This window comes from Hetaerina americana, unplaced genomic scaffold (assembly GCF_022747635.1).
Source record: "Hetaerina americana unplaced genomic scaffold, ioHetAmer1.1.p SCAF_2, whole genome shotgun sequence".
In the NCBI taxonomy this organism is placed as follows: Eukaryota; Metazoa; Arthropoda; class Insecta; order Odonata; family Calopterygidae; genus Hetaerina; species Hetaerina americana.
In genome coordinates, this window is record NW_027286763.1 from 55,347,872 (window position 1) to 55,362,913 (window position 15,042).

Sequence of the window (15,042 nt, forward strand, 5' to 3'; positions counted from 1 at the left end):
CCATGAAAAATTAATCCGCGCAATATTTCGTACGGAGTCATTCCATCTTGGAGTGGTAAGTGCAGTTGTTCATAGTGCTTGTAAGATATAATGCCAAAAATACCAACACGCTTAGGAAAGGAGGAAGTTCTAGATCGCAAATCCTTTCTTGCCTACACTCCATCCCACGATGCGTTCTTCCCACGCGTGCTGGCATCCGGGCATTGCGCTTGAGGAGTCGCCCGAGTGCCTCAGGCCAATCAGGGGGTCCGTCATGAGGACAGTAGAGAGCGATCGATTGTGAATTTCAGGTGGAAATCGCCGTGGCGATTGACGAATTACAAAATACAATATTTCGTTCGCTCGTAATTTTTAAATTATTTTTTAGTTGGCCGCTGATTATCATTTGATGCTTCTTTTTGCTCATCTTTTATTCAGGAACATTGTTTCGAGCGTAGCATTAATTATTAATATGTATTTTCTGTAAGCCGTAGCGCACACGTACATTTGAACGGGCGTTTATCTGCCGTCTATTGTCGGATCATTCATTTTTCACGCCTGTCAAACGTAAGGTGAAGGGCTGAATATAGTATATTTCTGCCATAGTACTCTTTCTTAGGCGCATCACTCTGAAGATTTTGGTACTTTATGCTAGTCAAATGCGTGCAATTTTCGTTCATGAACTTCTATGATACATGTTTATCTACTATCATTGTGTTGGGGTGTCGTTAGGTTTGTCAGTACTCTTGAAGTTCCTCGGACTTGTATGGAATCCTTGTCCTATTAAAAGGTTAAAAATATAATTTATAAACGAAATCTAGGGTTGGAGTGATTAATTTTCTCCCCGCGGATCGTGCCTATCGCATCTATCAACCGAGTAGAGATAGGACATACTATACCTTGAAAAGTTCAATTTAAAACTGATACTTTAAATGAATTAAATCTTTTCATCTATTAAACCTACTGTCATACAATATTGACTCATTCACCACCCCTAAGGTTTACCACCCTCTATACTATCCAGAGTACGTACTTTCTTCGTCCCTCTCTCTCGCTTACTTTACTCAATCCTTTCATGTAGCTGCCATCAACGATTCGCTATCCCAGTATCTTGTCCATTTATGCATTTTTTTGGTTTCGCGTGCGATCTTCATGCCACCTATCTAGTTTTACTTCTTTTGCCGGATTTATTTTTCAAATTTCTCTTCGACCACCTCTCCACATTCTCCATTTTTATCCTAATGCCTGTAACCCCAAACTTTCTCAGTCACACGGGGCTATACTGTATAAGAACGTCAATTTAATAGCTAATATTTCATTTAAGGATCCCCATCATTGTGTCCTTCATTTTGTAATCGCTTCTTTAGCAAACCCAGTTATTTGTGTGGGAAAACAGACGAAGTTTTAAGGGTCGAAGGTGAATTGAGAATGTTGTCGGAAAAATTCAAAGGAGGGCATAAACACAGTAATCAACCCGAAGGTCGGTTTGGTAGATGATGGTAGAGTTCACGCAGTATTAAGCCCGGCGGCGTGTGAAATTCACAAATCAGGGGGGGCAGTTACTTTCCCTGTGCCGGTTTTGGTTTCTAAGGAAGATATGGTACCCGAAAAATCACATAGGTGGAGCTGCAAGTTCCCAGTGGCTTGCCCAGGAATCGAACCCGGGCCCTCCCGTCAGTAGTTCAATGCTCTACCCCTGGACTACCGCGACCCACGGAATGAAGTATGTGAAGTTAAAAATGATTTATTACAATGTGTTAATTTTTAGCACATTTATTATCGTGTCTGTTGGACGTTAGCAGTGTGGAAGAGCTTGATCCCTGGTTTCATCGAAAAAACCTACCTATAAAACCAGTAGACTACTGTTGTCAATGCTTATTCTTGTAACTTCCACGCTCCCATTTCAATGAACGTCTAAAATACGACTCCAGGACATGACATCTCCGACATACTCTAGTTTATGCCTTAATGCTAGAATTGCTTATTTACCCACTCCTTCGTCTCGAAATATCCTCTATAATTTCGATATCGATTTGTAATCGATTGTCGTTCGATAAATCGAGGGTCATGGTTATGTCCCATTTCGAAGTTTGGCGATAAACTCTGTTCTAACAGCGACTCTCTCTCTCTCTTCTTCAGGGGTGCAGTCTGTAGCTGCAAAAGAAGACCTGTTGCTGCGAGGCTGTGGTTTGGGGCCGAGGAGAAAGACGTGCGAGAGGAATGGTGAGCCTTTTGTCATGAAACATTCATGTTGCTCGAATGAGGGCGGATGCCGCCTACTGGCCAGCAGTCACTCCGCTAATCGCTCCCGTTTCCGGGGGAGACGAGCGTCAGCATCCTTATTTATCGCGCTTTTCCTTTATTCTGAAATCTCATTAAGAATTTGTTGGTGTACTTAGTCGTAGTTTGCGACTTGAACGTCGCAGGTGATGTGGAAGTTCGCGTTACAAGTTGGACTCATATTTCATTGAGCGCTGCTCGATAATTATGCTGCTTGGAAGGAACGGCCCGCAGTATTGATGTTCTTAATGTTTATTTTTTTTAGCGTTCACTTAACAAAAAAGTATAATCACAGTGTTCGTATCTGTGTGTATAATGAATAACTATAATCTGCGTAAACACGCGGTGTATATTCTGAACAGCCGTTAATGGTTAATATTTCTGTGTATGGCAGTGGTTTAGTGGAAGAAAAAATTGAATTTTCATTAATAATTAGTGGCAAAAATTATTTTTGATAGTATTTAATATTTTATTTTCCAATGACTTCCGGGCCAGATTTTTAAGAAATTGCTCGGTGCCCTAAAAACTGTCGCTGTGTGGCATGAGGCGACTAATTCAGGATTAACGATCCATTTTGCAAGGATAAGTAAGAGGTTAGAAGTAATTGAGAAGTTAGATAATTCACGCTAAGGTCATATCGGTTACGTGAAGTTTATCATTCTCCGCAGTATTTTAATATCAGGAGTTATAAGTATTCTAGGAATGCGAGACAGGCTTCTATTTGTTTTGTAAACCAATATTTATTTTTTGCCAGCAAGGACTTCAAACTAGGCATTGGGCTAATAAATGATTTCCTTATCCATTTTGATAACAAGTAGCCTGGACCCTTATCTTTCGTGGAAAAATTACATATTAAAACCGTCCGTTTTACAGGATGTGTTTCTGGTCATATATGAATGATACTCCACATCTCAGTACAATTCAATCCGTAAAAAGGTATATTCAGAAGAGACAGAGAGAGAACCACAAAAAAATTACAAATTATATGGTTTTTATCGTAAGCTTCATTCTTCGAGTTATTAATACTCTTGTTATCTCTCAATAGGTCTGCAGTTACCATAGTGCCAGTTTTAAATATTGTACATTCTGCTATATAATAGTTAAGGTCTGGGTAATTCGGTCGTTGGAGCCAGAGGATAAGCGTTGGTTGTATTCGAAATATGGGTGTGGAGAGGAATATAAAAAAATGAAATGCATGCAAAGTAAAACAAGCGATGATGTTCTGTACATGATAGGGGAATGTATACGTCTGTAGGGAGAAATTCGGAGAGGGCGGGACAAGTGGACGCAGGAGATACTGTGAGGCAATGGGATGCTAAAAGCACTACTATGTAGGGGGGGGGGAGAATGCTGGGAAAGCGAGGGAGAGGGAGGAAAAGAATGGGCATTTTGGCTAGAATCAAGAGGTAAGGAAAATATGCCGAGCTAAAAAATGAGTAATTTTACTATGTATAATGTGTTTTAAGTATATTTATGTAACTCATTGTGCCTGGGTCCATCAAAGGCCTACTCTAAGCCTAGACTGCTGCTGATTTTCAGTCTCGAGGCAGCAGACAAGAAATTATTCTTGGGACTAGTTCTTCCTGTTTGGGGGCAGGTAATCGATCGGGACCAGGGTAGTCATTGCACTTAACGATTTTAATCCGGATTGCTATACCACTGAATGAAGTTTTAGTTCCGGGCTTTATTGCAGTGAAGAAGCTGGCGTCTTTTATGTAATTCTGCGAGTATTCGAAGAAAGCGGAGAAGCTTTTTTTTTCAAATTCCGGTGGCAAATTACCATTTTTATTTGAACACTTTTTATCTTACCATAACAGTTATCAATGAGTTTGTCAAAATCGCCGGAGTCGCGAATAAAAGGTTTTGAAATTTGCACGCAATGACTCGCAGGTACGGTACTTAACTCTAACGTTTAACAACTCTTATTCTTATATTTGACGCCTTAGATAAGTAGTTTCCATTCTGAGAAATGCAAGACATTATTCGTAAAGAGACTTGCTAATACACGTCGAAGTCTAAATGATGGTTTACGTAATGGATTTATTTTTTAGTGAAATCTGTTCGTCAGTGAAAAAATTCGTAGTAGATATTGATAGAATGATGCAATCGATTGACACGTTTTGCCAATAGCTGGTGCACTTTACTGAATATTTTTGAGGTGTTGATGGGATGCGAGGCATTTTAAATGGCCACGACGTACCGTCGACTGTGCTTGAGGCGAGAATGTTCGGTGGGAGCGGTAGAGGGAGGAAAAAGTAGACACATTGCACGGAGGCGGAAAGTTATACGGGGTGAAGAAGGGCTTATTGTAGTATAGTGGGTATCAGGCTGTGTCGTGTCACGTGAGTTTTACGAGAGTGGCGGTAATTAGTCTTCCTATCCATCCAAAACATGCTTTAACAAGCGGACGGTATCAATCATAAAAATAATAATCAATCATTTTTTAAAGTCAACAATTTATAAACCTCATTACCACCTCAAAAATATTCAGTAAAACGTCCCGCGTAAGGACAAAGTGCGTCAAAAGATGGCATCATACTTTCTTCATGCTTCATTATGCATTCGAAACCTGTAAGAAAATCCTTGAAAGTTCTTTGTGCTGGTCCAAAATGGTGTGCGCGGACGTTCGAAGTAAGATTTTTGCTCGTAGTTCAAGCTCCATCCTTGAGCGTTGCTAACGGGCCTTGTTGTTATTTCCGTCCAAGGTCCCGAGTCTGTCATTATTCATGGCTCGAGCGTACGGAATATTGGACAGTTAAATCAGGTTGCTCTTCCAGGTCCATCCCTTTGAGCAAATGAAGCGAGAACATCCAAAATGACGCAAATTGATCGCCCTGCCCTGCCGCAGTGGTCCAGGGCATTTGTTTCTCAAACGGTTCTGGCCGATACTGCTCTGAAAATGTTTGGTGCAAATGATTTCTTCCCTGGTTGTGGATTGTCTGAGCAAATTTTAAATAGTGCTGGACCGTTTTAACGTTTTGAAATGGTCTCGAGTTGGCTTTCTTCTACATTGACGTTCCAAGTGGCTTTGAAAAAGTTCCATTAAAAAAAATGGCCGTGCTGAATATACTATTCATGTGATTTCTTGAATTCACTGTGTTTGATCGCACGTTTTTCCCTGCACACGGTTATCGGATTTCTGCCTTGTCTCTCTCGCCTACAGCGAATGCGTTGACATTCAAGGAAACGGATGATGAACTTAATTTAGAGATTGGAGCAAGTTTTAATTTTATCAGTTGGTTATGTTTTGCCTTATCATTATTCTTCTCTCATTGTGAAAAACAAGTAGTTGAAGCGCTCTCTATTGTAACAGATCGCCACTTTTTATTAACGCATTCCTTCACCGTAAAATATGTTCATGTGACTCCACAAAGTAGTAAAAGAAGAATAGAGTGAAAAATAAAAATTACAAACGCTAAAATTTTCGGTGTTTTTGGTCTAAATGATAGTGCTAACATTCAAACCTCATGCGTGGTACGTATCATTCAAAAATGTCTCTCGTTCAGAATGTCAATGAGAAATATTTTGAGTTTCCACTTTTTAAATTATCATGTCTAACATTTTGGTGTATTTTATACTGCAATTTCATGTCCCGCTATTGCTTCGTTGCGGACAGCTTCAGAATACTGTTTTAAGGAGATAGACCTTCGTCCATTATATTTTATTTATCATTTGATACAAGGAAATAACCAAAATTAACTTTTTCAGTGTTTTTATCAAATTGTGGTACATATGTGTTTTCGAAGAGTGACGTATTCTTTTGCATTCCCATTCAAAATTTAATTGTTTTCTAAATCAACAGCGGGAAATATATTTGTCGTGCCTTCCTAAGTCTCATTCTTCTCCTTTCAGGTTTTAAATTAGCGGAGTAGTATTTAAAAGTAGCGGAGTAGTATTTACAAGTAGCGGAGTAATACGCTATTTTACAAATTCGATGCTCAGAAAAATCGAGAGCCCTAAGCATATCTTTAAGAATATTCGTGGACTCACATATTTTCGGTGTTTGTTTGAGAATTTTTTCTGATCCTACCAGGTTAATCGTACGGATTTGAAAAAATATTCTTTTACCTCCTCGATTCCACTAAATCCGGAAGGAGGAGAATATTCATAAGTCTTTGCATGGTGTTTTATATTACTAGCTTGGAGAAAGTTTCAGCGAATCCGTTAATGGAACCGCAAACGTGTTAAGCTTAATTATCGCAAACAATTTTAGTATTTTTCACTCAATGTTGATTGAAAGTGTTTTTTCCTTATTTTTACAATAAAAGGTCGAGACTAAGAAAGGGGCCCACGGCGCAAAAAAGTTCAATAGCTCCTTTCGTTGGTGAAATATTTGGTTTCTAATATCACAATATACTTCGTACTGTCGCCTGGTTAGGTAGATTGCGTGTACGGAGTGTATTGTGTCCTTTCACCTGCCGTGTTTAAGTTACACCCTTAATTTCAATTTCGAAAAAAATAGTTTGCCGATCTTGAATCGCCGGGCATTACATAAATATTCAGCTCTCGTACCTCTTCACAATCGGGACTTTTATTTTTGAACATAAATCAGCCAACAGTTTATCCTTAATTGTCCATTATAAAAAGCATTATGTTAAAAAAGTACCAATTGTGGAATCCATCTTTATCACACCTTTCCAGTTATCTGGTTTTCTTTTTGGACTCAAATCAAGCGTATTCGGAATATAAAAAGGTTCCTCATTGCAGCCAGCCATGTGCTAATTCATGGACAGGGGGATCGAGATGGTGCGGGGGCTAGCGTACTGGCTTCCCACCCAGAGGGCCCGGGTTCAAATCCCGGCGGTGTTGAATATTTTTCAGAGGTATCTCGATCCCTGCTTGAGGTGCTTTGTGGAGGGCACTTTGAGTGAGTACGCCGTCCGTCGGATGGGACGTTAAGCCGCGGACCCCTTGGCGCCTTTCGTAAAGAGTAGGCTAATGCCGACGCCGGGTTTCTCTCCACCCTTCATCCTTTCCTATCCATCCCCTATGGCGCAAATGACCTCAGCTGTCGGTCGCCTCCCCTCAAAACTACTACTACGTAATACCTTTCGTCGACGTCACTTTCCTCAGTCGCTATTGCATGGGATCCATGTTTTCATTACGCGGCGTAGTGATTGTCAAGGATTGTTGATATCATCGAGGAAGATTGTAGCCTTGGGCTGTGGTTCAGTAAAGTACTGCTGCTTGGTGTAAGGGCACACATGTGGTGTCGGAATCGAAAAAAATAATATTAAAACAAATGAAAAGCGGTTAATGAATTGGAATCGGAGGTCATTCTTGGAAGCGGACCGGAATGCAGTCGGGAAGGTGGTAGGAAGGAGAGTCCTTATTGGTAACGTCAAAGGAGCAACTGTAGCTTCGGGAAAGTGTTGGATTATTAGCATATATATGCAAGAGAGCGTATGTATTTCTCCATTAATGTAATTAGTGCTGCATGGTGGAGCTTATCCATTTTCCTATGGAAAGAAATCACCGTTGTATAGGGGAACTAGAAATCGTACTGAAGACTTGCAGAGCTATTACCTATTTCCTCTGATATTATTTTTTTTTTCAAATTCGCGGATAAAAATAGGGATTGAAGCCTTTTGGGGTGGGTGAGCTATTCTTTTAATTGGCGCGTAGATCTAATTATAGACAAGATCACAGTTGTTTGATGTAAAGTAAGTGATCCTTTTACCGTTAGGGATCATTCCTCGACGTCTCTGTATATGTTTCCCCAAGGATGCGGCAAAATTTCTCCCTGGATCGAAAGAGTCATGTTTACCCGTGATATTAATCCTCTTGAATATTTTTGTTGCATTAGAATTTTTTTATTCGTGCTCTCACAATGGACAGGTGTGATTTCGCGCAGGGAATCATTCACGAGACCTACAGCCAACAGCATAATCTTCTTCCTAATAGGATACCAACGCCTGTCGTTCCTGATAGAATAAAGGTGTTCACTTACACAAGACCGTCCTGGGGGAAATTTGTTTCATTGTCATTGGAAATGAAATTTCGATCGCTCCTAAAAGATGGATGTTATTAATTTTTTCTTCAGCTTTTATCCATTTTCCGTAACATAAGAATCGGAGGCAGGGATAGAAGGAACTAATCCAGCTACTGCACTGTATAGTATCATTTTTGTCTTTTAAATTTAATTGACATTCAGCCATACAGCCTGCCATGGCTTCCCCAAGCAAGGAACCTTAAAGTTCAGTTAGGAAAGTTTCACACAAGAGACTTTCATGTAAGAACCACAAAATGTGTATTTGAACAGTAAAAACATGTAATTACGGCATAATGCTTGCTTGCTTACTTTATCTAAAGTTTTCGCCGACACACTCAATTAAAAAAATGGGTTTCTTCTTCATCTTATGTTGACGCCCCGCCGATGTCTAACAGTTTTGTTATTATTACACTGTACGTTTAAGTTCTAACGTTTCCCGTCAATGAAGAGTCAACCTCGAGTTTTATGGTGGCCATTTGAATGTATTTACCTGGTCGTATCCTTCAGCAATTTCCATAATTCCTCGCTGATTTAGAGTCATTGTTTATTTAGACTGTTTGCCATCAATGTGACATGAATGGGATCTAAGCTATGTTGTGTGGTCGTATTATCATAGAAACAAATGAAGACGTCAGAAAGCGTAGTATAACACCTAGCACATTCTTCCGCTTTCACAATCTTTGAAGTGGTTTGAATTATGTAAATAGACTATTTTCAGTCCTGTCTTCTTAAATGCGTATCGTACCCACGTAATAATTATTGTCAGAATTTGTCAATCTCAGGCTCTTGTACAAGTGCTTTGTTTGGATTACATTGGGAGCCCTTATCTATCATATCAATGCAGTATCGCGCCCTGTCGTCACGGGCTACTCTTCGTAATCGATTGTAGATAATCCGGCAGTACATGACCGCAAAATCTCCTTACCAGGCACCAAATCAACGTGTTTTGCATTAAGGTGACTCTTTAACTCGGAAGCTGGTTTGATGGGTGTTGCCTCGTTCTTAGCCCCGCGGCGAATTACTGCAATCCATACAGAGGCGAGGAGGGCCAATTTCGCTCCCTTTGCCACCTGCGGTTATTTTTTAAAGTTTAAGTACTCGGAAAATGTTCCAGCTTGGATTTACCTGTTCGTATTTTACATATCTGGACTATTTTTCTCCAACACATGCTTTTCCACTTGGATTTAGTTCTTGAACTATGGATGCGTGAGCTTACGCTTGCCGTGGGCGAGGTTAAGTTTGTGTTCGCCGCAGTGTATTTCATGGAGTCTTGGCGATATATTGTCTTAAAAATTAGTGCTTGGCCAGGGGCAGGAGAAGAACGTGCACGATTTGGTGATATCTTCTCTGACAAGAGTATGCGGTAATAATTTTTTTCTGTTTTGTAAAACCAGACTATGAGATATCCAATTTCGCGTTTGTGTATTTACATGCGTATCTTACCCCATAAGCCGCCTCGGGGGCGTGGCGGGGGTTGTTAAGTCTACTTTCCATAGTAGTTAAAGAAAATGGTTAAGAACTGGTGTTCCTTGCAGATTTAATTTCAGAAAATATGAATTGTCTCCCTTAATTATTATTACTGTTGGTTTTACGAAGTTTGCGTGGGGAGAAGGATTTCCAAAATCGTTCTTTTCGGTAGTCGGATTCTATTTTCCCTGTAGTTTCTCTTGCCAATCAAATGTAGGACTTGGATTATTCCCTCTGTGTCGGCATCAAACTCAAATGATTTGTACTCATCTGGTAGCGTATGTCATGCATGTAATAATTGTGAGGACAGTGGCTTTCACCCCAATATTCCCTCAATTATGTTTCCTGTCCATTCGGGTTTTCAAAAAACGTGTCGCTTTCCCCTGTCTCTTGTTTAATTCCTAAAATATGTCTTGCGCAGCGTACCAGATTCATGACCCTTATTCTGACCGATGCAAAATAATTCGCCTAAACTTTTTAATTCAAACATTTCTCCGCTTTGAGGTTTGGTTTTGCCAATTTTTTTTAATTCGGCTGTTTCAAAGGTGTTTTCCCCTTCCTAGGACCTCTCTATCTCCGTCCGTTCATTCCAATTCGGTGGTGGGGTGATGCCGTACCGTCGCGTCGTTGTGCGTCGTGTTTTGAACATTTGAGTAGTGGTTGACTTGAAAAATTCGAATTAAATTTCTTGAATCCAGTCCAAAGACATGAGAACATTGTTCGTGGACAATGTGCAGTCCGAAGGAATCAAAAGCAGTGCGATTAATCCATTGAAAGCCATGTTCTTTTTTCACCCGTGAAAATGCCGCAGGCGATGAGTTATGGAAAACAGATTGCCTTCAGTTTTTGAGGTGAATCTGTTACGCGGATACGACCTTGGCCGTGAGTTATCGCATCCCGAGATTATCCATACGGCCGTAACACAATTGCCTTAGAGCATGTCGAGGTGTCAGGGCATGAAAAAGGGAACCGGAGGGATGGCAGGCGCTTGAGCAAAAGCGCTTCCGTGCCCTCCGCTGATACGAGTCCTCTCGGGACTTTTTTTAATTTCCAGACCGAATTCGTTCGCCGTTCCCCTTGCAAACAAAAAACCGATGGCATCCAATCTGCCACCGAATACCATGTGCGTGGCGCTTACGTCAGTGCACGGAATCGTCCTGGTATTTAGTGTCTTGTCCTATTTTTCTTTTATTTTTCTAGAAAATGATTTAAATTTGGATTGTTGGTTCTGTCAAAACCGTTCAATTTATGCGTAGGCATATATAAAAACAGAAAAATTCAAAACAAAATAAATTTTATCTTTACATTCGAACTTACATAATGTCTCGTATTATTATTCGAATGAGGGTCAAATTTACTCTATGATGACTTCATTGTGTGCGGCTAGCTAAGTAAATGGTATACCTAATGAAAAATTACAGCACTTGAAATTATGAGCGGCACTGACTACATCGCACACTGATGATAAACACGAATGAGTGTGCTAGCATAACACTATAGTTACTCGTCCTCCCTATTGAAATGCATTTATTAAGTATTTTCCACTCAGCACTCAAATGGTTATTGGTAAAAATGTCCACGATTATTAGTGGATAGTGGCATTTATATGTATTTACTATATTTTAAATTATTTCGAATTCTTAGTTCGACAGAAACACCAACACCGGTAGCAGTAGGAAACTATGGAAGGTGACTTAAAATATGCGAGAATTTCTTTTAAGAGCAACTTTTATCGAGGATCCTAACCTATTTCCCAGAATATGATCATATTCATATTTATGGCTATCCTTCCCTCTGTTGATGACCGGCACCTTAAGTAAAGACACGAGGAAATGACTAGGGGGAACTTAAATTTGGAGCGTAGTTTTGTGTGACTCAGAAATATGGCCGTTGAGGCAAGACCATTATAAGCATTGAGGCTTTTGAGATGCAGGAGTGAGCAAAAATGAAATCGACGTAAAGGAAAACAAAAGATTAAGTTCTAGGCATGTCAGGGGAAGGGAGGCAGTTGTTGGGAGGAAATCGAAGAACACTTGACAAGTGGATGCAGGAGACACTTAGATGCAATTGGATGTTGAAGACGTTAATTGATGGGGAGAATGCTTGGAAAGCGAGACAGATGGAGGAAAGTAATATACGAGGGTCATCCGGAAAGTAGTACCCGTTCGTGCCGCATGAAGTGCTGACGACGCGAGTAGCCGCTGGACGAGGTCAGATAGCTTCAGTGGCTTGTCTGCCTTCTCTGAGCCAAGTTGCGTGACGCTAGCATTGCCTGTGTTGTTTCTGTGATTGTTTACAATGTTTAAAAAAATTGAGAACGCCGCCAGTTGTGAAGTGAGGGCAGTGATTAAATTCCTCAATGCAAGAAACGTTCGCCCATGTGATATTCATCGCCAATTAAAGGAGGTGTATGGAGACAATGTAATGGACGAGTCGTCTGTTCGGCGGTGGTGTCGCAACTTCAACATGGGGAGGGGGAACACACACGACGATGAGCGTTCGGAGAGACCGTCTGTCATTACAGACCAACTGGTGAGCTCAGTTGACGAATTCGTGAGGAACGATCGGCGCGTCACAATTGATGACATCTGTGAGCATTTTCCCAATGTTTCTCGAACAATTGTTCATGAAATTGTTAAACACCATCTGCATTATGCAAAAATTTGTGCAAGATGGGTCCCTCGCGTATCTCAATGAGCTGGCGGCGAAGGACTATGCAGCAGGAATACAGAAACTTGTCACACGTTATGACAAATGCCTTAATTTGCTTGGAGATTATGTTGAGAAGTAGTTTAAAGTATCCTCTTTCAAATAAAATTTTTTATGTTTGTTAATATTTACTTTTGTGTCTTTATTTCACGAACGGGTACTACTTTCCGGATGACCCTCGTACATTTTGGATGGAGTTAAGGGTAGTAGAACGTATGCAGAGCTAAATAAATAATTATTGTAATATGTAGCGTTGAGTTTTATAATAGTTGGTTTCATGTTATTTGGGGATGTGGAGTACAGCAGTGTGTGTGGTTTAAGGGTCCATCAAAAATCCACCCATACTCAATTATCCCAAGACTATAGTTTAAAAAAGAAAAAGCCATCCCCCCGTATTTTCTTTATTACATGTATTCAGAATAGCTCTATGATTATATCTCTTCTCTTAAAATTATCCGGGGCGAGTGATTAGATTTTTTCATTTCGAGGAGCAAGGAACTTGTCTGATGTTTATTATTACGCCTCTTGTCCCTCTTGTTCGGTTTTAAAGCTTTATCACACCTGGAACGTGTTTTTGAAAAAAAAATCAGTATTATTAATATTTTTGGACGTTCGGGATTGAAAGTCCACTGTCTTATACATTTGAGTTACTGCTAAAGTTGGGTTTTTCTGAAACGTTGTTCTATCGGAGTTTACAGGTATTTTTCACCATTTAAGGAAGTCGAAAAAAAGAAGATTGACGCTTCTATTTACTCAATCTCAAATCTATCGCGACGAGTAAGTGTAATACTTGTCACATATTAGAGGCAAATGCCGTCTGAGTGTTTAGTTTCTTCTTATTCTGGTGTCGAGGTGCTGAATTGACTGCCGCGGCACATGCTACACATTTGGAGAAACTGATGACCATCGGTAAAATATTATAGGCGACACCTTTCATCACTAATTCCTCGGTTTATTTTTCCTCATTTTCGGAATGAAAATCCACTCTCACGCGTAATAGCGACTTAGGATGTAATAAAGATAGGATGCGTAGGAAATGCAGTTTTAATTACAAGTTATGCTTCTTTTTTTAAGAAATACGTTATACATTCTTCAATATATTCACACAAAATGCATTCTCTGTAATTTTAATCATTTTTCACGTAATTTATTAACACTAATTTGGTAGTTGTAAAGGATAAACGGGAGATATTTGTGGGGCTGCCGTCTTTAAGTTATTGCTGACCGGCCCTCTCAGTTTAATAAAAACACCCTTGCGGATCCTTCTCTATCGACCTATCGGGGCTCGTCTGAATAGATGAAAGATAATTGTTTGACGCATTTATTCCTTTGCTAAGTTACTCCTGGTCGTCTCTACTCTCGTATCCACTGCCTTCGAGGTACATTATAAACTGAACGAGTTCGATTCGGGGTGGAAGCTGATATTTTTTCGGTTGTGATTTTTTGTGAGGGCATGTCAGGCTTAGTAACACTCTGTTGAACGTGACCTGTGGACTCCCCTATCTCTTTCATTTACACATGGAAAGTGTCTCATCTCAATTTCTTCCATCCACAAATTCTAACTTCTCGTACTCAAAATAGTGTAAATTACCTCCACAGTGTCTCGCTAAACTTATATAATAATACGTATAAGCAAACCTGCAAGAAAAATTAAAATAACGAAGCTCGAACCTCAACGCATTCCGTTGCGAAAATTTGTAGATAATGACTCGGCACATGAAAATGTTTGATTTCTAATATTGTGACTTATGTGTACGTATAGTCGTTGCTGGAGTATAAGTTATAAAATAAATTCATTTGTCCCTTTATTTTTTTACCCCTTGACAAATCGGCTGCCCAATGCATAAAGCGAAGGTGGTAAATACAGGGTGGGGCAGAGTGGACACCCTGATTTGATGGGGTAAATTGTAAAATTACCAACCACGATAATTCAAAGTGGTTTTTATTTCTGGAAACTGCATTTAATGTCATTTTTTTTCATTAGTTGTTAAAAATTATTTCATCCAGGTGACGATCTTGGTAAGCGATGCACATGCTGAGTCGTTCAAAAAAATTTTCGAAAACTTTTCTCAGCGTATCTTGCGTTAGTACAGCGATGGCGTCTGTAATTGCCTTCTTAAGAGCTTCCAAGGTCCTTGGTCGGACTTAGTAAACCTCAGCTTTGAGATAATCCCAAAGAAAAAAATCACTTGGACTCAAATCCGGGCCATGGAACATCCCCTCGTAAGGAGATCAGGCGGCCGGGAAATTGTTGTTGCAGGATTTGGCGTGAACGACGGGCAGTATGAGCCGTGGCACCATCCTGTTGAAACCAAAAGGCTTCTGTGTCATATTCCTCACAACAATCATCCATTTTGGGGAGTAAAACGTTTTCCAGCATCTTAAAATAAGTTTCTGAGTCCACAGTAACAGTTCAACCTCAAAATCCAGAAAAGTAAGACTTAATAATGCCTATAGAGGACACAGCGCACCAAACTGTCACTTTGTGGCTATGAAGAGTTCTTGAGTGAAGTTTGCAAGGGTCGTCAGTTGCCCAGTAACGAAAAGTTTCCTATTTACTGAGCCGGAGAGGTTAAAATGCGCTTCATCGCTAGACCACAGGTCTGCGTCGCCAT

General features: G+C 40.1%; 1 protein-coding gene across 1 annotated transcript in view; it reads left to right on the forward strand.

Annotated features, from left to right (window-relative positions):
- Positions 1 to 15,042, forward strand: part of shn (zinc finger schnurri) — a 190,957-nt gene that overhangs the window by 147,858 nt on the left and 28,057 nt on the right. Inside the window, exon 3 of the mRNA XM_071585533.1 lies at positions 2,119 to 2,202. Within this exon, the coding sequence (XP_071441634.1) occupies positions 2,119 to 2,202 (84 nt within the window). The remainder of the gene's footprint in view (positions 1 to 2,118; positions 2,203 to 15,042) is intronic.